This window comes from Micrasema longulum, unplaced genomic scaffold (assembly GCF_059751315.1).
Source record: "Micrasema longulum isolate JH-2025_06_02 unplaced genomic scaffold, ASM5975131v1 h1tg000163l, whole genome shotgun sequence".
Taxonomy (NCBI): Eukaryota; Metazoa; Arthropoda; class Insecta; order Trichoptera; family Brachycentridae; genus Micrasema; species Micrasema longulum.
This window is the reverse complement of record NW_028277368.1, coordinates 1,278,451-1,302,660: the sequence shown is the minus strand read 5'-3', so window position 1 is coordinate 1,302,660 and position 24,210 is coordinate 1,278,451. Positions and strand designations below refer to the sequence as shown.

General features: G+C 30.7%; 1 protein-coding gene across 1 annotated transcript in view; it reads left to right on the top strand.

Annotated features, from left to right (window-relative positions):
- LOC148284045 (neuropeptide SIFamide receptor-like) overlaps positions 1-24,210 on the top strand; it is a 219,531-nt gene that overhangs the window by 81,126 nt on the left and 114,195 nt on the right. The window contains exon 2 of the mRNA XM_088242750.1: positions 21,613-21,712. Within this exon, the coding sequence (XP_088098876.1) occupies positions 21,613-21,712 (100 nt within the window). The remainder of the gene's footprint in view (positions 1-21,612; positions 21,713-24,210) is intronic.

Sequence of the window (24,210 nt, the reverse complement as noted above, 5' to 3'; positions counted from 1 at the left end):
AAAATAAATATTGGTGTTTTTATAACTCACCCAAATATTTAAACTTTGGTGTCCATTTTCAACGAGTTGTAAATAACTCACGACTAGAAAATGGAAATCATGTTGGGGTAGAGTGGACCACAACCCGATTCAAATAATCAAATCAAGCCTTCAAAATGGAATGTCAAGTAGACCGAAGTGAGCATTTTCGACACCTCCCTCTGTTCGCTTTTAATCCAGGTAAAAAAGCTGCCAAAGTTGTTTGCGATATGTGCACTGTGAAGATAATATGAATTATTTTCTTGTTGTAAAATAATAAAGGAGAACACATTATCGACTAATTTGTTGCATTTTTTTGTTATGTATTTTCTGATTTTTCCTCTCTATTTTTATCCAAAAGGTGTCGAAAATGCTCACTTTTTCCTAATTTACGTTCTAGTTATAAGGCTTGTAATCAAATAAAATAAAAGCATCATCATATCATTTATTTTTTGCACCTAATGGCATTGGTACACAATTAGCGTAACTCGATCAGTTTTGTTACATGAGAGTCAGATGATTATTAACATTAGAAATAGCAGTATCATTAATTCAAACCTACATATTTATAATTTTAAGTAATTTGAACTTTTAAAAAATTATTGAATTTCAACCCATCCAAATCATTCCTTTCACTTAGTAAAAGCGCATGACCATTGACCAAGAAGATAAGTATTACGCTTAAACGGCCAGTACAGGGACTATGAAAATATTTAGTGTACGAATACCGTTTTAAATAAATATTTAACGTCAGCCATGTTGGTAATCGAACCCGAGACCTCTTGCAAGGTAAGTTAATGCGCTGACCACTCCATCACGAGGCCGATATTATAAAAAAAATATGTCACATAAAAGCAAACGCAAGGGCAGACAATTTTATTTCGAATGAAATATGACTTTTCTATTTTGTTCTATTTTTTTTTTTTAATGAAAAAGAAATATTTGCGTTCTTATGATTTACCAAAATATTTAATTTTGAGGGCCATTTTCAACGAGTTGTAAATAACTTACTATTAGAAAATGGAATCAAGTTGGGGTAGAGTGGGATTCGAACCACGGACCTTTGGTCCATGAGTCCGAGACACTAGCCACGGGACCACAACCCGATCAGATGGCTATTGTTGGTACTTTAAAAAAAAAACATACAGAACTTATGTTAATACCTAATACATGCACAAATGTACGCGTTTATTCACACACACACGTACATATATTAAATTTAATATGGAATTAAGCATCTCCATAATACTTTCGCCAATTATTCCACATTCTATCACAATAATCCATTCTCATTCGAACAAACCAATTACTCAAACCCTTAGAGATTGCTACTCTGGGCTCAAACCAGATTTGTATTTTGAAAAAGATTCAGACTCCTTTGTCGCCTGATCTTATGACTAAGAAATCATAATTATTTGTTTATCTAAGAACTGGTCTATTTTTTAGAAGATAACAGCTGTAACATTAAAAAAATAGATTGTATTGAAAAAAAAAAAGTATGAATTATGTAATTATATCATTTATGTTTTTTAATTTGCACCAGTAGAGTAAAGGACACTATATGTTAAAAGATATTAAAGTAATCCAAATTTATTTTCATTTTTAATGTATCGTATTATCAGCGCTATGGTTTTTGAAGTATTGTAATTTTGAAACCTAGTCAAAGTTCTGCTGATTGGTGAGTTAGCTTCCAGGAAACCGGAAACCTATCCCAACTCTATATGATTAAATATATTTTATGAAATTGTGACATAGTTTAAAACAGTTATTTAAAAAAAAAAATTCACACGTTTTCAAGAAATTTCGTTGTACAATTCGTACATGCTTTAAATTTTACCAAGTGCATTAAAAATATTGTTTAATGTAAATATTTTTAATATGCACTTCATTGGATCGATTTTTGTTATACGGTCTTACGATTTAAGTGCCAGTTTAAGGACGGTAAAATATCGTTTAAAACCACATTTTAAGCCAATGACTTACCTCGACTCTGTCTGAAATTGAACTCAAGACTCAAGCATGGTAAGAAAATGCGCTATCACTATTAAACTACGAGGCGTACTTATCTCCACTCGATTTCCCTTTTTTTTTTTTTTACTTTTTGTTCATAATGTTCATTATACATTAGCGAGTTTATTGCCACGTGGCAATTACTTCCAACTAACCAATAAAATAAGAGTTTTGTTTTTGTAACTCAAGTCGCAAAACATGTTCGAAAGAAAAAAAAATAAAAAAGCTAAAGATTTGAAATGAGCATTTAAATTACCTTAAATCTATACTTATTCGATGGGAAAAAGGAATAAGGAGAAAAGAGAAAAGGAGGAGAGATTAAGGAAGAGAAGGGAAATGTTTCATCAGACGTGATTTAAACAGAGAAACTGTAGTAACATCTTTGATAGTAGATGGGAGATGATTCCACAGTCGAGACGCATCGACACTATGTTTATATATATATATTTATATTTTTTTTTTTTTTTTTTGTTTTTTTACAATATACATAAAAAGTAAAGCAGAGTATTAAAAAAATAAAGGATAATTACATAGCTGTGAAATACATATTAACAGTAAAAATAGTAAACAAAAAATCCCACAAAGGCATGGCTTGTTCGTTGGTATACAAGAAATGATAATGAATTTTTGCTCCTTTAATAAATGGACAGGTATTTATTTTGTGTAATATAAAAAAGAGAAAAAAAAGAAAAGGTTAAAAGGTACTTTTTCATTTTATAGTATTTAAAAAAGGAAATTAAAAATACAAAAAAAAATTAAACTATTCCTTATTATTAAAAGGCAACAAAATATATCATAGAAAAAAGAGTTAATACCTTTACTTTGAATCCAAGATAATGCGTGTTTTATAAAAAAAAGTTAGAGAAAGGAAAATTGGATGGGTATTAAGAGAGTGTTTTGAGAATAGGAAATATCACATACTATGAATACCGATAAAAATACATGAAATGGGTTTAAAAAGAATAATTGTATTATCAAAATCAATATGGATTGGTAGAGAAATGTTTACATTCTTAAATGTAAAAAATAAATTCTTGGTTGTTGTGACGTCGAAATTCGCGATAATGTTCGAAACGAAATTCAATGGCCAGGAACAAATTAACATGAATATTGACGGATTAGGGGTGTGGCCAATGGAACGACCGTTTTTGCGGGAATTCAAAATTACATATTTTAAAATATTTTTTATGCTACTAAAAATTATCAAAATATTTTTTTGTTTACTATACAGTATTTCATAGACCTTTATTACTTTAAAAATGATTTAAAAATTACCTTATATCTCTCTATTAGAACGAAGAGGTAAACCATGAACTGATAAGTGTTGAAATTTTTCATGGATGTACATATATAGGAGCGATAAAAATATGAAGTATAGTAAACAGAAGTGATTTTTCAGGATTTTTATCTTAGAGCAGCCATCGAGTTGAAAATACTCGTCCAGGATTCTGGTTCAATTTCATTTAAAAAACTGAATTATTCATCCGATCGGGCGCATACAATTCCACCATTAACTTCTTATGAACTTTAATTACATTTTCTGTTTGTGAAGGTAAATAAAAAAGCAGTTTTCTTTAATATTGAATTCTATCAATTCTTTAAGCTTTTATTAAAAAGGATATAAAAGACTGCAATAAATCTGTTGGTAGCTTATTTTCATAAATTACATTTCAATCTGCATTTTTTTTTTGTTTTTAAATATTATATTGATTAAATATGATAAATTGTTTCAATTATCACTTTAATTAAATAATTATTGTATAAAAGCCAATCAATAAGTGTCTCTAAAAAATAAAGTTTACACTAAAAAATTATGTCTAAGCTAACCAACAAAAACAAACAAACCATCACACCGTTATCCCGTAGGGATAGGCTGAGAAGATAGAATGCCATATCTGTCTTTTGATGAAGACCTCGCTTTTACTACATTCGTACATTTTCTTATATATGCGCATCCGTTTAATTTTTTAAAATTATAAATAAATTTGAAAGCGAAAATTCCTTTTTTTTGTGTTCAGTTCACCATATAGTTTTGTTACATTTGTCTATCATGTCAGAATATTTTTAAAACTCAGGGTTCATTTTCATTCCCTTTATGAGAGGTGCATAAGAGACTGCATTGGTACATACATAGCAGCGTATCTTCTCTTTTTTTAAACGTGAAGGTAAGATGATCAGTTTTACGCTTCTAGTGCCTGTCTAGAACTGATATCATGAACTTAATCGTAATACAAGCCCAGGCGCTATTATATATTATTGTAAAAACACATTTTCAAATAAATATTTTATTTCAACTATGTCGGAAATTGAACCCGAGACCTCTTGCTTGGTAGACTACGCTGATCACAACACTACGAAGCTGAAAAAGCGTTTTAACTCTGCAATATTTTGTTCTTGCACATTACAAGCAAGATAAATAATAATGCAAATCTAATATGTATTTTTTTTAGACAGACACCTAAAGCGTAATATTTTATATTTTTATAATAGTTTTTTTTGTTATTGTTTAATTAGTATAGAACTTTTTGTATTTTAAAACATAAAAAGTCCTCATCTTATAACAGGCTTAGCCTTGTTAGATGAAGACTATCATAATCAGAGGACGCTCCGTATTAATTTTCTAATTCCCTAGTTTTATATAGATTTTCTGGTGTTGAATGTGTATACATTTACAGTAAAATAAATAAATAAATAAAGTGTTATAAACACACAAGATTAATAAATTACATCTAATTAAATTACATAAACGAATACGTACATTAAGATTCGTAAGCAACCATAGACAACATTTTTATTTCAGCAATTTGCATATTTAAGATAAATTTTCTCTCGCCATGGCTTTTAAGTTCTTTCCTACCATATATCCCCATACGAACGACGGCGAGAAAATGAAAAAACCTTATTTTATGTTTATGAAGACCAACACTCTGTGAAGGCTGTAGAGGGGAAGGAAGTGGCAATAGGAAGTAAGGAGAGGAAAAGCGAGAAAGGAAAGAGGGAAAAGTTATCGCTTCTAAAGTTTAGGTTAGTGAGGCCGGCGGCATATACAAAGTTTTAATTTATACCGCTCGCTAAGATTTTGTCCGAATAAATTTGATTCAAAGTTTTTTATTTACATTTCTAGAAATGCCATTTTGAGTTATTTTAGGGTTCTAGAATATTCCATCAATCACGGTTGATGGACGTTGCAATGAGTTTCAAAACGATGGAAAATTAAAAACGTGAAATACAGCATTGTAAGCTCTCCTCATTAACCGGATTGTTTCAAAGGTCTGTGGCCTCTTTTTTGATCCTCACATTGCAAAAACATTTCATTTTAGCTGTAGTGAAGGGTATTTTTTTTTTTTTAATCATTTTTTAGAATTAACATTTACTGCTTTTAATGCCCTATCGCTGCCAGAGTGATCTAAGTATATACAGTCAGTTAGTCTGTCACCTTTAATCTATTTTTTTCGATTCTATTCGATATTTATTTAAAATTTTATTTAACACATTATACACATATACAATTTATATACATATAAAGGCGGGCATATTGCCTTAAGGCAATTTCGTCTTACATACGCAAACGGTTCAGTTGAAAACATTACAAGGACATGGACATGTTGAATACGAAAATTTCATACAAAAATTAAAAACAAAATTCAAAAAATTAAAATACATTAAAAAAAAACACTATACTATGAAGAGAGAAGATGGGATAGAAGGGAAAGAAAAAGGATAGAGGAACAACTGAAATATTAAGAGAGGGGGGCGTCTCTAACAAAAGTGGGTAGATTTTTCCACAATCGAGCAGCTACTACTGTTAAAGAGTAGGCAAGAAAGTTAGAGCGATGAAAGGGTATTAAAAGGGTTCTCTCGTCACTTGAACGAAGAGATAGTCCGTGTTGTGATAGAGGTTAGAAAATCTCTCTCAGATAAACAGGAGAAGTGAGATTATTTAAAAAATTGTCAAAAAGTGATTTGAATTTTTTTTTCTATGCCTGATACTGAACCAGTGTAGTTGCGTGCGATATTCGGTTATGTGGTCGAATTTTCAAAGATCAAAGATATATCGTATACAAACATTATGTAATCGTTCTACTCATGAAATCATTCAAGGAAAGGCGATATGGTATGACAAGTCAGATTGGGAGAACCTGAACGGCTTCCATCTTTAAATTACACCACACTTTAAAGAATACAGACGACCTACCATGACAGCTTTAGTGACATCGACATATAACTAGTGACCGACCGAAACAAGAACAAGCCAAAACCGAAAACGTCGCTAAAATTTGTTTTATCGGCCGAAACCGGAACTTCAGGCGGTCTCTACATATTACAGTGCGAATAAAATAGTTTGATCGGGTCTATTAAGACATCTTTAATTTACGTGCAGCTAAACTTTTACATCCAATGAACCGTTTTAAAATTTGATTTATAAATATAAATATACATTGAATTAGAGAAAAAGAAGACAAGAATACTGAGAAAACCTCAAGATCGCTAGGCAAAGACGCCAACCACTACATTACGAGACAAACTTCCCATTCCATTTACTTTTTCAGGAATTTTTCCTTATTTTTTTTTTTTGAGTGAACTTTTTAGCCATTGAGTAGAAAATTTTCGTCTAGGGTTATATTTTTGTTTCACGAAAATACCAGATCCCTTAATATGTCACTACTTCGTTTCGTAAATTCATTCGTATCGTATGAGCGGGAGAACGAGAGCGAAACACGATTTAATTACGTTAGAGTGAAACTAATATATGAGAAACGAACGAACTTACGAAAGGAAAATTTCACACAATGCGGTTTTGTATTCTTCATCCGCCTGGACACGGAGAAAAAATTTTGGCTTAATTTTTACGCCTTGAAAAAAAGAAATTCGTATTCCAAAACCACAGGGCACATTAATTATGTTTTGGGATTTTTGGCAAAATAAACACGTACTAAAACTATTTAACAAGGAAAATTAATGTAATATTATTTTCAAAACAGTTTTATGTTTGGTTTTTAGTAAATAATTGTACGGATTTGTTTCACTCGCTAACATAAGAGCTTTTCAACGTGCAAAAAGCTCGTTATAATTTAGTGAAAAGAAAGCAATTCCTAGCGAATAGAGTATTCATAAAGCCGTATTGAAGAAAAGAAAGGAATCGTCGGTATACTGCGAGACGAAACCAAGTCACGATTTGGAAAAAATTAGTTACCGATATTCATACATAGATGTTAGTTCGAGCGTAAGAGAATACGCGATGCCAGACAATTTTGATAAATAGATATTTAAACAAAGTTTTTCTATCACTCTCTCGCAAACACCTCCCGGACATTGTAAAAAAAGACAACTGCCCGGCTGATTAATTTTAGCCAGCTAAAATCCTACATTGTTTTTTATTTTTACCCTTCAATGAGCAAATTTTCTTATTCTAACTAAATACATATTTTAACGTATGTTTTTTAATGCAAATACTGGAAAAAATAATGAAAAAAAACGACTAATTTTTTTCAGTTTTAATTATATATTTTAGTTTATTTGGACAATATGCTACATCGCAATTAAAATGTTAAAAAAATCAAGAATGTAAGGAAAACAACTACTACTACTACTACTACCATCACGCCATTTCACTGTAGGGGTAGGCAGAGAGAATGGATCGCCACACACGTCTATCCTGGCATACAATCCTAGCCTCTTCCACATTCATACATCTTGTCTGCTTTTGACATGACCAGACTTAAGATTTTGGTTTATCTGATCGTGCTACGTCTTTCTTTGTTGTTCTCGTCTCACGTTGCCGTTCATTTTCGCCATATATACTTGTTTTACCATTCTTTCGTCGTCCATTCGTTCTACGTGACCAAACCATCTCAGAGACCCTTTCTTAATCTTATCAATTATACTTGACTCAGATTTACACTCTCGCCTGATTTAATCATTTGAAAACGATAAATAACGATTATTATGAACATCTTTTTCTATAGTAATGAAGGTTGCGAAAACAATTGTAACTTCAAATCTTTAAAAAAAAACCAAAGAAATCACCCTTTAATCTTAAGCTTAATTTCATTTTTGACAAAATACGCGCAACTTACTTTTTGTTTAAAATTTTATCAAAAACTTTAACCCGGTGGTGACTTTTTAAAATATATTAAAATGGCTAGTACCTACGTAAACAATATAATAAACTAGTCGCCGAGTGATAAAAATGTTATAAATCACTTTTATACACCGATTATCGGTATGTAGCAAATCGTCTACATTGGGCATTGTAGGTTATATAAGAATGAAATTCCTTATGCCGGTACCTATTTTTTACATTTTTTTTTATCATATTTGTATACCTTACGTCCGACGAGGGCAGATAAAACTGGGCGTTTTTCAGGTTTTTTGATGGTCTTAGTTCATAAAAAACTATTAATCAAAAAAGCAAAACGATAGGGACACGCTAATAGTAAATATTATAATGTAATATAAAAGTTTAGAGACTAGAAGGAATGTGTATTTGATCACCCATTTTTATCGATTGTTGCGCGGTATTGACAACAATTCTGAGATTATGATGAGCATTGGTTTGTATGTTCCTCATAATTACCTAAGACAGCGTCAGCATAGACTGTTTCATATTCCGATATTCAAGACCAACCTGCCGATGGTTATGCCTGTTGGTAAGGCACCAGCTAAGCTGAACAACATTGCTCTGGATATTGATCTGTTCCATGTATCCGAAGAACTTTTCCGAAGCAGGATTCTTCTACTATTTTGACATGAGTCTCTTTCATGTATTTTTTCTTTTTAATAATATGTACGTTTTGAATATATGTTTGTAATGTATCTGTTTTATTTAAATAAATGAATTGAATTGAATATCCGAATTGTGAAAAAAAACATTGTTCTAATGCCTAGAAGGGAAAAATACGGTTATACATTTGTTTGAAGAAAAGTGAAACCATATTTCTTTTTAGAAATATTTTCAGGAAATATTTAAGATCAAGCATTTTTATTTATTCATAAAAAAACAGGCATGAAATAAATAGGTTTGTACTTTAAAATAAAAGCAATATGGTCAATTGACACTTCAAATTCTCAGTCCAGAGACTTTAGCGAAAATTGCTAACTCACGTGAATGTTTGATATGACAAAATTTTTATTTATTATTTGTTTATGCTTTATTAAGTTAGTTCATAACATCTTAAGAACTAATATAAACTTTTAATAACATTACGATTTTTTTCATCAAAATTTCTCAATAACACAATTTTTTAAAATTTGTTTTTAAATATATTTGGATCTTTTCTATCTCCTTTATTCCTTCAGGTACTCGTTACTCATTGAACAGCTTTAATCCCTTGTACAATGTGTTTTGAGATTCTGATTGAGAAATTAAATGTTATTATTTCTTTTTTAAAACCAAAATTGAGGTATTTTCTCTAAGAATTTTTTTGTTCAAATCAATATCTTCAAATTGTAATAAGAATTTTACTTAAATATTTATTCTTTATATCAGTACCGATGTAACAAGGTTTATTCTAAATTTGAAAAGGCGTAATCTACCGGTCGAAAAGCAATTATATTTTAATTATTTGGTAGAGCTCCGTTTATCCGAACTCTGGTTATCCGGAAAAACTAAAAGAGATAAATGCTTTTAACACTTTATATCCCGAAGCCTTGTAAACACATAATTATATAACCACGCGTTGTGTCCCGGTCCCGTGTTTTCACGTGGTTTACCAGCTGTCTAAAAAAGTGCATTTAATTGACATCTAGTGACTTTTATTAGTGAATTATTTTTCGGTGCTGGTAAACTACGTGTAAACACGGGATCGGGACACAACGCGTGGTTATTATAATCACGAATTTACATGGCTTCGGGTTACAAAGCACAAAAAAGGAGTAAGACCTTCTATATGTGCAAACATTGCAATGTGGCTCTCCATAAAGGCCAATGTTGGCAAAATTATCATACAAAAATAATTAATTAAATTGTTTTAAATAAATATGAGAAGTTTCAATTGATTTTACGGAGTTGTTTCATAATTATGACACTTTTAAGAAACCGAAGGGTTTTTTTTGCTTTGTGATGACAAAACATGAAATTTCACAAAAATGGGTTGGGCACAGGGTAAATTCTATGTGTATTCGGCCGGTGCTCAAAGTGTTAATCAAGTTTCTTCGTCAAAGCAATTAACTGTGTTAGACATGTTTCAATAAGTTAATGATGTGATTCCAATTTGCTGTATTACTTCAAAACCAATAAAAATTATCTCATCGTAAATTTTGCGTATCGTAAACTATATCGTTAACTATACGGATTTTCGCAAATCTAAATAACGTCTGGCACTCATAAATCCGGATTATTGGAGTTTAATTGTTTAAAACTTTGAAGTTTATTTTTTATCAGAAATACCTCGGAAAATGTAACGTGATGTTTATTAACTTTATCTTGTTAATGGCACAATTTTGAAAGAAAGGTGTTTTTAAATGGCAAAATCATATAACTTTCTTACTTTTCATTACACCACAGCCTTTAAAATTGACAATAAAGGTTTCAGCGGTTTTATTTCACAAAATAAAGTCAACAGAGCTGTAAGGAAAATATTTTATAATTACCTATCATTTACATTACATTACATTAACATTTTTTTTTGCACCACAACAGGCCAGGAGGCCTAATTACAGTGGTGAATTACATCACAGAGCACCCAGGCTTGAGAAAAATCACATTTTAATTTTTGTGTTCTCACCGGGAATCGAACCCGGAACCTTCCGTGCGTGAGTCAAGCGTCTTGACCACTACACCATGTAGAGCAAGGCACAGAATAATAGATGGTGAACTTACAATAACTTGTTATCACTTATCGCTTTCGTCATCGCTTTTGTAATCTTGTCAACCATCATGTGTAAAAAAATGCTATTTTTGCTTGGTTTTTTACCGTTTCCTTTTTGTGCTGTTGCACCATGAACACTTCTAAATTAATTACTATTTTGCTCAATGTACTTATTAGTACTATCATAATTTTTTATTTTTTATTTTAACTTCAATGGTAAACAGGGTATAGTTTTTTAAACGTTTATGCGCTCTGTAGCTGCAGGACATGTTGTTATTAAGCTCTTATAAAATTATAAAAAAATAATATTATTGTTAATAAGGAACTAGGATCTCAACCGCCTATGCGCTTTGTAGCTGAAAGACGTGTAGAGATGTTTGTTGTACAGCGCTCTTGAGGTAGATTTTCACAAAAATTGGCGTTTTATAAATTATCCTGAATAAATTGAAAAGTTAAGATGTGTGGATGTTCAAACGTAGGCAGAATCTAGATTACCTATTCCATTCAAAGCATGTTTTTTTTCTCTTGAACGAATTTAAAAAAAGTATGACAGTAAATAATAGCAAAATAAAATAACGTTAGTTAGTGACATTTCGCAGTAAACCAACCGGATATTCCCTCATATACAGAATACAAAATACAGGGGTTGGTTGGTTGGTTTTGTGACCCGCTGGGGCCGGGCCGCGTGACGGCCCTGACCTACTAGGGCATACCGTCCCCAGATGTTGTATTTCTCCCTTAAACTGTTTCGCCTGCAGACACCTGTGAACTGTATTGACCCGAGTTTCCTACCCCTGCCCCCCGGGAATATAAAATGTATCACCGCTGCAGGACGCATTCTAAACCTAAACTGAGGGATGTTTTACATTTATTTGTTTTTGTTATTCGATTCTCAAATAAGAGAAAATGTATTAAGAAATATTTGTCGATCATGACAATTTGTTCATTTGTCATATCGTTTAATGACTTTTTTTAATACAGTATTTATTTTAAATACCGATACATATAAATGTAATGAGAGTTATTAAAATAATAATGAGGTTTAATCCAGTAAAGAGCCTAAATAGTGAAGTGATAGTTTTGCTCAATAACATTCAAAAAATATATTTTAACTCACAAAATAATAACAAAACAAGTATAATTGATATGTTTATGTCACTAGGATTTTGTATATCTGTAGTGTATATAATAATGACAAAAAAATAAAAAAAGTTGGGTGAAATCATTCATAACTTTTAAATTTATTTTTTATTTTTCTAATGATATTTCATCGCTTTTAAAGTACTCCTTTTCCGATACAATACACTGATACCAACATTTTTTTCAATCCTCAAAACAATTGCTAAAGTAGATTTTCGGAATCACCCTTAAAACGCGCAGCGATTCGGTTTTTATCTATCCAATCGTGTTTAAACGGTGTCCTCGGAGCGATCTCTTAAGCTTAGACAATAGCCAAAAGTTACGCGTTGCTAAATCAGGCAAATGCGATGATTGTGGAACGACATGAGTTGATGTTTTGTCAAAATGGTCTCAAAACACCAATGCAGTGTGAGATGGTGCATTATTGTGGAGCAAAAACCAAGAACTGCCGGCACATAACTCTGGTCTCTTTTTGCGAATAGCTTCACGTAAACGTTTCAGAACGCTCAAATAATATTCCTAGTTAACAGTTTTACTGAAGGCTTTCTACAACATTCTCGACGTTTCTGCAGCAAGAATTTCATTCCGCAAATAAAATGTTCTCAAAAAAATCACTCTTTGTAAAAATTGCTCAATTAACTTTTTGTTGCTCACAAAACACGTGCACAAATGCAGATATTAATATGAAATTTGATTCATACGAGTATATCAGTGACAGTATTACCAACCTAAAAAATGGATTTGCCAAAATTAATTAGTTCTGTTATAGCTTGCAATAATTTCATTCATTATTTTTTTTCCGCACTAAACCGTAGCGTAGCGTAGATTAATATTTTTTTAACATGAAGGTTATTGATCAGTCCAGAACTTTTTACCAGTTATTTAACTATAACGTATTCTGAAAAAAAAAGGAAATAATTATTATTTCGTTGGCAATTTAATCCGAAACCACTGATATGTAAGACAAATATACCGATTATTAGATCATGAGACGGACCATGACTTGGACATGGTCAAAATATTAGACGTGGTTCAGTAAAAAATTATCAGGTATTTTTAAGTAAGTGAGTGCAGACATTTTCCGTGTGTTTGTACCCTTCTGATTTTACACTGGGAATGCTTGGCTACAGTAGTCTGTAGAAAGAAAGAAAATAACATTTGTATGTGATTTTTTTCTTTGTTATACGTGGTATTACGATCAACTAAGGTGTAATGGATAGTATTTTTCAGTGTGTTCCTGATCACTACTTTAAACATCGACTTAAGTTTTTTTATTTTGCAGCTTGGAGAACCAACCTGCCAATGGTAATGCCGATGGGAAGATAAATGCCTCTATTAAACCGTTTCCCTTCAAATATTGTCATTTTTCGTGTTACTGAAAGAAAGTTCAGACAGAATAGCTTGTTTTTATTTATTTATATATCAACGGTTCAAAGAACTTTTTACAATAAAAAGCTTTACAGACATAATCACAGCAGTAAGCAATTAATTATGTCATATACAACATGAAATAAAATAGAATAATTAAAACTCAACAACTCAGTGAAAGTAAAATATAAAAAAAAAACAACAAAAAAGTCAAAATCAAACATAACATATCTAAGATTAAAAATAAAAGATAAAAATTAAAGTGAGAAAATCTTATGTTCTAAACATAAATATATCAAGGTAAAGTTAAAAATACTTTACATAAAAATAAAGTAGCTAGTGTTTCACTAGGTAAAAATTAAAAAGAAAAATAATGCTCCAATAATACTTTATAGATAATGAAAAATTGGGAGCAATATTAAAACTTAAATAATCTAAAACAACACGCTTATTTTATCAGTTGGTTGGAAAAACTGTGACTCTTATTATTGGATATTTTTATTTTACCAATTCATACATTCAAATTGTATTAGTATTTTTATTTGTGTTTTGTGTAACTAGACAAGCATATGTATTTTGTAATGAATTCAGTAAATAAATTGGAATAAAACGACAATTAAAGATTTAAGTTAATTATTCGTGTCTTAATTACATCTCGTATAACCCTGGCTTAAAATCTACTCTTAATTAAAATTAACGCCTTTCAGTTTACAAATGAAAAATGACAAAAACATTATTCGGAGAGACGAAACTTTATAGCTCCCAAACCTTGACCCTGATAATTTTACAAAGTATCCCAATTCATAATTATTATTTGACCTTACCTAAGTTTTAAATTTTTTTAAATTAACGCAGACAGGAAATACTTTCGCTTGGATAAAAGATCGATAAAAACCAGCCAACAACACGAGGTCCGTAGTTCGAACCCTAATCTACAACAAATTTATTTCAATTTTCTAAAAGTAAGTTATTTTATTTATTTATTTGTAAACTTAACATACCTACATTGAAAATTTATAAACATATAAGGGCGCATTTATTGCCTAAGATAATTTCAATTTAAGAAAATAGAAAACAAAATGTATAATTATATTGTATCTATAATGGAAAATGATTAACTTGTTTTCTTGTAAACGTGTTTGAAATAGAACAAAATGTTCAAATCAAAAGTAAGACATTAAAATGAAGCCTTAAATTTTTGGTAAAATCGTTTTTTTTTTTTTAAATAAGTTAAATGATACTTAGGAAAAATCCTGCAAATGGAAATCGTGTGAAGATTAATCAGCCTCGTGGTATGCTGGTTACTGCATTTCCGTGCCTTTGTTTCTAGGTTTGATTCCTGGAAGAATCATCGTTTTTTTCATTTATGATTTTTCACTGTAGTATTTTATAGTCCCTGGACTAGACCTGAACAGTCAAAATAATGAAATTGACTTTTCGTATTAAAACTCTCTGGTCTAGTCACTGTGCGTTGTACAAATATGAAGAGGTGATGATTATACAAGCATATCCCGTAAAAGTGAAAAAAAAAGATAAAAATACAAAATTTAGTTCTATTTAAAAATAATAATTCTGTCAACGTATACGGTTTTATATTTATTATTTTATTAGGTATTTATAATGTTATGAGAAGAAAAAACTGCTTCAAAACGTGAAATAATAGATTTTTTTTTTATCTTAGGTATGAAGAATGCACAGTTTTGTTTTGAACTCTACTGTCGGGTGTATAACAAATAAAAATACGTTAAAAAAAATATGCCATGGTTAACGAAATACACTGCATTAAAAGCTTCGTTTTATTTTAAAAAATTTAAAAAAAAACGGTATATACAAAATACATTAATATTTTTTGTATTATCAATGTATGACACCTATGAAAACTTAAAAAAAATATATTTAAAACTAAGACATAATAATTCAAATGATGTTACAAACAAAACCATCACGCCGTTGCCCAATAAAAAAGGCATAGAGGACAGAACTCTACATCACTTTATCTTTGCATACAGATCTCGCTTCCTCTACATTTAAACATTTTATCATGCACGCGTGCCAATTATTCCGACTTTTGACATGTTTGTCTATAAATTCTTTATGGATTTGGTGATGCCATATCTTTCTCGGTTTTCCTTCATTTCTGCATCCATCAAAATTTGCCTCGTTAATATTTTTAGACGTCTTTTCGCTGTCCATTTACTTTACATATCCAAACCAATGACGAGCTCGTTTCTTTTAATATAGAAAACGGAATAAATTCATACCTACATATTTTTTTATTTCAAACTACAAGTACAAAAAATAAGTACTTTGGAGGACTTTTTGCTAGAAAAAATATCTTTATGCCAATCAAAAAAACAGACTGGTTAAAAAAAGAGTTGGTCAAAAATATGTACTCAAAAACAAAAATATGTATGAAAAAGACACATACATTTAAAAACCTTATTAATTAAAATAAGCAACTGTTTTTAAATTTGGAGATAATGCTTGTGCATACAAATTTTATTAAAATATAATTTTTTCCCACATACCCTCCTAAGTGGAGCATATGGACATCACCAGTTGCCTCCAGGAGACCCTTTTGCCAGCCGGCACTCTCAATTCTTCCCATGTCAATCCAACGCCCCTTAATTCCGCTGAATAAAGTCTAAAGATCGTCATTGGCGGCTTTTCAGGACGGCATGATCCCGCAGGTTCAAAGAAGAGGCAACTAGAGTTTGGGTTCTCCTGAGATATGCGCAGCACGTGTCCACGCCAGGTCCACCGCTGCATCCTCAAAACGCTCGTTATAGGAGGCTGCTGCGTCCATTCATCCGTCCGTTAAAATACATAAACATTAGGTTGTCCATATTAAAGTATGAGGAATGGGGAATCACAAAGTAAGTTTGCAAGGAGAAAGAAAGGAAAACCAATGAAGAAAAAAGGTTATATGTAAATACATATTTAAAAAAAAACAGAAAAATACAGGAAGTTCAGGATTCTGATAGTATACCCATATAGTAATGTTTCTGGCATTTCTTGAAGGCGGCTAGAGAAGGTGAATTTTTTTATATGAAAAGGTAGCTCATTCCTAAGTCTAGCGCCTTATATACACATAAATATTAATAATTACTTACCTTCTTGAGGTCCGAGACAAATTGGCCACCAGAAAGCCTTTTTTTAATAGTAAAATTAAACTGTAACGATAAGAATCATTGTTTTTTTTTATTTACAAAATTAGTAAATAATGATTACAAAATTATTGTTTTATTTAATTATTCTTTAAATAAGTATAATCTTCCATAATGGCGGCTCCCGTGGTGTAGTGGTCAAGACGCTTGACTTACTCACCCAAGGTTCCGGGAGATTTCCGGTGAGAAAACATAAATTTTTAAATGATTTTTCTTAAGCCGGGGTGGGGTATTCTGTGTTGTTTTTCACCACCATGATTGGGCCTCCTGGCAGCCTGTAATGGTGTAAAAATAAAAAAAGATTTATTTGCTCAAATACTTTTTTCACTTAAATATTTTTTTAAAAAAACATTGATATTAGACACAAAAAAAGTACATAATTGGACCTCATATTTATTGATTTATTCTTGAGGACTTTTGACGGAAAAAATAATCATTAAAATAAGCCTTAAATAAAAAAAAAACATGGGAAAAAATCATTTACAGTGTTGGAAAAAAAAATCTGAAGTCCACATATGTGTTCCAAGGTACGCTAGAGGTTAAATAATTTATTGCTCCTTTCAATATTTCTATGACTTTTGACTTAAATTAACGATAATTGGGACAAAAAATATCAACTTCGGTAAATCGAATTATATTGCTCACATATTCTAGGTATTAACGATGGTTTGAAATATTAAGTTGACTCATAGCAGTTGTGAAATAATTAGGTCTTGTCGATCTATATTTAAGTTTTGTAAACTAAGAGCGCCTTATATTATCAAGTTACGGAGTAATAAAATACAAATTTTCTGTTCTATGCATGACTTTGGAAATTATGAAAACGATTTTTTTTTCAATTAAATAATAAAAATCAATCTACCCAAGTTTTTGAGTATTGCGTGGCGTGTGGATTTGGAGGATACATTTAAAATAGGTTTTTATCTTTATTATTTTTTCAGCTGTAGAGAATTACAGCATAATTTTAAGTAGTTTTTTTGGAGTGTACAAGTATATTTTTAGATTATTTATTTTCAAGGATGCATAGTTATTTCCGAACCGAAAAATCTTTTTTTTATTTATTGTGAAAGTTTTAAGCAGCCCCTACGTATAAAAACTGTATGCGAACCCACATCACAATGCGCTAATATTCCACTAAAACTTTAACCATAAACGTGAATTATGTTATATTCTCTGAAGTATTGCCTACCCTTAGGTGCTGCCATTATCTCAAGGGATGATTTATTAAAAGTAAATAAAACGTAAAAGTAAATGCAATGAATTGTACAGAAATGTCGATTTTTAACATTATTTTAAGTATGTCAACTTTTGGTAGACAGAACTGTATTCCGTGTTCAGGCGGATGACGAATACAATTTTGCGTATAAGATAGAAACAGAATCCTAGACGAGCGTTTTCAATTAAATGCTCTTAGGTAAAAATATTTTTTTTTTTATGAATAAAAGTTGGCCTCGTAAAGTAGTGTTTGGAGCGTTCGCCTACCATTCTTGAGGCCCCAGGTTCAATTCCTGGTGATATGAACGTGAAATCTTTGTTTAAAGATTTATTTTGGGCAGTTTGTTTCAATAATGTTTAAAATTGAAATTGTTTGGAAGCTGTGTGTGGACGGAAACTTGATGTAGGAATGTAAACTGTAATCACAGCGATTTTAATGTAGTAAAATTCTCCCATTAAGGGCATTTATATAGAAGTAAAATATTGTTTATATTAACTAGATAACATAAAATGTATAATTAAGTAAAGATAATAACATAAAGATCTTAATTTGTTGCCAAAGGGATGAAAAAAATTATTGAGAAGGGAATATGGAAGTCTAGGCATTTACAGGGCTTATGACCTGTGATGGGTTGTTTCAAGGGGCCACTTTATACACTGTGTAGCATTCGCCATTCTACCTGGGTTTGAACATGAATGTTTTTTTTAGCATCTGTTGATTTTTGTGAATTTAAAAAGCTGAATCCTTTATTGATGCAGTTGAGATTTATCTGTTATTAGCTTGTTTAAGTGCCCATTTTACACACTGCGTAAAATAAACCATTCTGACTATGTTTTAACATCCATTTTTTAAATAAAAAAATTTAATGGAAAAAAAAATATTTGAGTTCTTATGATTAACCCAAATATTTAATTTTGAGGACCATTTTCAACGAGTTGTAAATAACTCACTTTTAGAAAATGGGAATCGAGTTGAGATATAGTGAGATTCGAACCACGGACTTTTGGTTCGTGAATCCGAGACACTAGCGACAGGACCACAACCCGATTCAAATTTCATTCATTATATTTCGATTCATTTCCCTAATTATTCCATCTGCTGATTTTTATAAAGCATAATAACTTAAACCTTTATCATGTGGGTAAGGTTCATCCAGCTGAACCGATTCGCCTACTAGGCAACGCCGGAAAACAATTTTCCGATTGTTATACTTCTTCTTTTACCAGTAAGTAAATACAACAATGTTTGGATACACTCAAAACATTGTTAAAAGAGTTATAAAGTTCACATACTCTTTTTCATATTTTTTTGTGTAGCAGCCAGGTTCGTGTCAAAATAAATGCTGGTGTTTTGTAAAATAAATATATTCAATTTTATTTCCAATTTGTAGGTATGACAGTTTAATCAACAATGAAATGCCGAGACTTCCATATTCCCTTCTAAAAAATGTTTTCCCTCTCTGTTGCAACAAATTTAGATCGAAATTACTCCCATGGGAGGAAATCGAGCTTGCCATTTACACTACTTTTAATTGACAATAAAGTTTAGTGTATTAATAAAATAAGGATAAGACTGACATTTTGGGCTTGATAGTTATAAAACAGACTGGTACTTCAAGCGTAAGACTGATAATCTTACCTTAATATACTGACAAAAAATTTCGAGATACGCTGCGGTTGGTGTAATATTTATAAATATTGTTATTTTCTTAGTATTTATGTTTAATGTATAATATGTTAAAATTAATTCATGCCGTATAGTAAAAGGACTATAGGTTTTTTTTAAAGGAATAACCCGCTTAGCCTCTATTTTGAGGCTTGTCAACAGGTAGGATAAAAGGGATATGGAAAAAGTAAATTAAAAATACACCACAATAACCAGACCTATTGAGAAAAAATCTTTCTTGGATTTTTTTCTTGCAACTTGCGGGAATCGAACCCGCGACGCCAGTTTCATGGTTGGCCATCTAACCAACTGTTCCACGGCACTTGTCTCAATTAATAAAAGAAGCAATTTTAAATTTGAAAAAAATTACCTTTAGTAAAATTCTTTCTTCTATTTTTCTTACGCAAAATTATTATTTCCTCAATAACGAAAAAAAAACACATTACCTTTTTTTTTTGACGTAGTACAACAGAGATAGAGAAAATTTTAAGTAAGGGTATTTAGAAGTTTAGGCATTTAAATGGTTTATGACCTGTGATGGGTTGTTTCAAGGGGCCACTTTATACACTGTGTAGCATTCGCCATTCTACCTGGGTTTGAACATGAATGTTTTTTTTTTAGCATCTGTTGATTTTTGTGAATTTAAAAAGCTGAATCCTTTATTGATGCAGTTGAGATTTATCTGACTGAATTATTTCACATTTTACCTATGAACATGAACGTACACATAATGGGCAGTGCCTGGAAATAAAATGTACTTTTTGGACCACTTAGTTTTATCGGCAATATTTTTAGTTTCTCCAATGTTTTTAGACGTGTATAAATATAACTGATCGCACCAATAGTCAGAAGCTGATAGACGCTCGAACTACTGGTTTGTAGATTTGCGTTATCTTTTTATTTTTTGCCACTGAACCCTAACACAAATAAATGCAATTACCTCAGACCCGTTGGTCAGGAAGGATTGGCACATGTCAGTTTCTTGATTATTAATATGCGATAACATGACACAAAGACATATTGATCGATATAATGCATACGTTTGCAGCCATCTTGAGTTTGCATCTGTTGTTTGGAATCCTCTATATACAATTTATATATCACAACTAGATAAAATACAGAATAGATTCCTTAAACTTCTGGATCGTAAATCTTTTACATATTTTGACTCATATGAAGACTCTTCTTCCTTTCATAGTTTAACTTCCCTTACTAAACGTAGAAGCATTTCTGATCTGTCTTTCCTCTTCAAAATATTAAACAATTTTATCGATAGTCCATCTCTTGGAGCGCATTTCAATTAATTGTCCCGTAAAGTCAACACGACAAGTTATTTTTTTTTATATAATTCATTGCCCAAAGAAAATTATGTTCAAAACTCGTTTATTTATCGTAGTTGCTCCAAATTTAATTTACTTTATCCCCATTTAGATATTTTTAATACAAAATTTTGTGACTTCAAAAAAAACTTTTTGAAACACTTTAAAATGAAACATTTGTCAGTATGTAGTAAGTTTATGTTCCCTTAATTATGTTTATTTTATTATAATATCAAAATTTTGAATTGGTCAACTATATTATGAAAATCCCTCTCCTCCACTCCTCCACTCTATTTCCTCATCCCTTAACCTTCTTACGAGCTCTTTTTTTTTCTGATGTCTTTATAATATTTTTTTTTCTCTATATTGTGTAACATGTTCTCTCATTATATTTGTGAAAAACTTTGACTGGATGTATGTACTTACTTTTATATTTTGTATTCTTATATAAAAACTGGTGTTTTTCCTTAATAAATAAAAATAAATATTAAAAAAAAAAGTTAAATAAATTATTTGTGATTGCACTGATAATATGAAAACACGTGTCCACTTTATTTATATCCGTTTATGTCCGTTATTAGAGCCGAAAAAAAAATGGTACCTACAATAGGATAATTGTAACATTTAGACCAGGGCTCAGTAAGGAAGAAATAAATTTAACATTCCAACCTAGTGTAATGTACAAACACATGTAGTAAAAGTGGCTAACCAATTACGTTATATGTTCAAGATGTATGCTTAATCATAATGATGATGATAAACGCACCTCAATGATAGAAAAAACGATTCATTTTCGTATATGTATTTGAAAAACTTTCACAAAACTTGCTTAAAATTTGTATTTAGTGAGCTCAACTTTTTTATAAATATCATTACATTAACCCTGTGTTTTTTTTCAGCCTGGGTTCTGGGGTGGTGGATGTGTAAGACAGTGCCCTATGTACAGGGAGTGTCAGTGGCAGCCTCCGTCTATAGCCTTATTGCCGTATCTCTTGACAGGTAAGTTTATATTTATTTAAATATATAGTACTTTATATCATTTATACGTTTTTAAATAACTAGTAATGAAGGTACTAAATTAAAAATAATAACAAAAAACACAAACGATAAAATCTATACAATTTTAATATGAAGCACTAACATTGTGGCAAACATTAAAATATTTTTGTTGAAAAGTAACATTTTCTCGTTTATAATTGTTTAAATAGATAGTGGAAGTACGTTATACATTTTAATTACATAATACTCAAAATCCCTTTGTTCGAAAGTGGTATAAGTTGGTATTTTTTTAAAGTTGTGTTGAAACTTTGTGTTGAGATTCTAGTGATTGTACTATTTGTATGTTTGTATTGTTGGGGTTATGTCTTTCATTTTAGTAAGAATAGTTTTTTAATCTGTACGCGAGTATTGCACGTATGTTGGAGAAGTACTGTCACTGTAGACTTTTGAGAACAGATCACAAAAGCCAACAAATGGAAGAATTGAAGAAATGCGGATGTTTAAACATAGAAAGAAATATGAATGTTACACAGTGTGCAACAACAAAATTTTGTCGCGGCACCGTAGTGCGTTTTGGTTATAAAATGGCAGCCAATAAAATAATGGTATATTAATATGTCTTACTCGATGTTCTTATATTTTTATTTTTAAGCACTCTTTAAACCACATATATGTAAATGGCAGAAAAGCTGTGTATAAGTAAATATAATTAAAATATTAATATTTAACAATGAGAACAAAGATAAATTAATAAAGCGAATTCAGCAAGCTATAAAAATTACCATTAAAACATTTTTAGAATCTCGAAACATTGTATTATGAAATTGCTAGTATTAGTGTTTATTAAATTAAAACAATAAATTAAGCCTAAGTGTTCAGATAAGTCAAATTTATAACTATTAAAATTACATGTTTTTTTTAAAAGGTTTGACAATCCAACGTGTGAAATTATGTCATCAAGATTATTTAATCTTGAGAATCAAACTAATAATTTGTATATTACTCGTATTCTAGAGGCACGCAAACATTGATGTTTTTAAGTATTATTTAATGTTAATAGCGCTTTCAAGGCGTTGTTTTCATAAATATAAATTCTGGAGCCCTAATTGAAAATAATAATTATAATTAAATTTTACACTGAAAGCATTATTCATATTTATAGCATTAATTTTGTGATCAAACATTTAACTTAATGTTATTACATAACTATAAGTAACCACTTACTGTCTTTTCTATGTCTACCAGTTTCGAAACGTACCCGTCTCTTCATCAGGACATTAATTAAACTAACTACTTGCCCACCACATACCGCATCTGAGGATATAAGTCTCCTTGGCGGTGCCCACATACACGGAAAATTTGTTCATTGTCAAACGAGAAAAGCTGCCCGAAGTAGCTCTCTGAAATCTGATAGCCTTAGCATATTTGTTCTGAAAGAAAAAAACCCAGAAGTAAATTATATTTACTTCATTGGATTAAGAAAAGAGGGAAGTTAATTCTTTACTGACTGGTATTAAATTGATTGGACATGATCAATTCGGCGAAATGATTACAAAACTTTTTAAAAGCATTGAAATTCTTTTTTGAAGCCACCATATCTGTATATCCAACAGGGCCTATAACAAGGCCACGGATAGTAGCAAGAAGCTCTATTAGGTTATTATAGAGAAGGGAAAAGGGACCAAACCACAGGATGTGTTTCGAAAATTGGTTAGGATATTCGCAGCAGCACGGAGGGGAGTCAACAGCATTAAAAACAATTTTTTTTTTATTTATATCACTACAGAGATGGGTAGAATTTTTGTTTCAAGATTATGGATATTAGAGCGTTTACAGGGCTTATGACCTGTCATAGGTTGGGTTCAAGTGGCCACTTTTATGTAGAATTCTACAACATTCCCCATTCCGCTTATTAGCGAATATCCATATCGGTGACATTTTTGGTTTTAGTATATAATATTTTTTTATCAAATTTACCATGACCTGATAAAAACTACGTAGTCTAGTGATCGGGAATAACTCAAGAATTAAATAAACAAACATGCAAAACCCACTTTACACCTTCAGCATAACTGTTGCACTTAAAATCTAAGATAATTTATTTTACTTTGATAAAACAAAAAATTACCGAAGTTCCAATACAGTACCTTTGAAATAATAAATAAATTTTATTCCATTATTCTTCAGTTAAGTATTTCTTAAAACCCTTTAAAATATAATCGTTTAAATTGTCAATATAAATAACCAACATTAAAGAAAATTTATGAGACATCTGTTGATCGCATCTGAAAGTTTATTTAATAGAGGTGTAAAATTTGTTTAATAAAATCCATTAAGCTTCATCGATAAATCAATAGGAAAAAGCTCATTTTAGACGTCAATTTAAACAGTTATTACTTTAGAAATTTACAATTCAATATTAACGCCAATCAATTGAATATATTTGCCATAAATTTCAAATTTAGACTCCATTAACAATTACAGTAATTGAATTACCG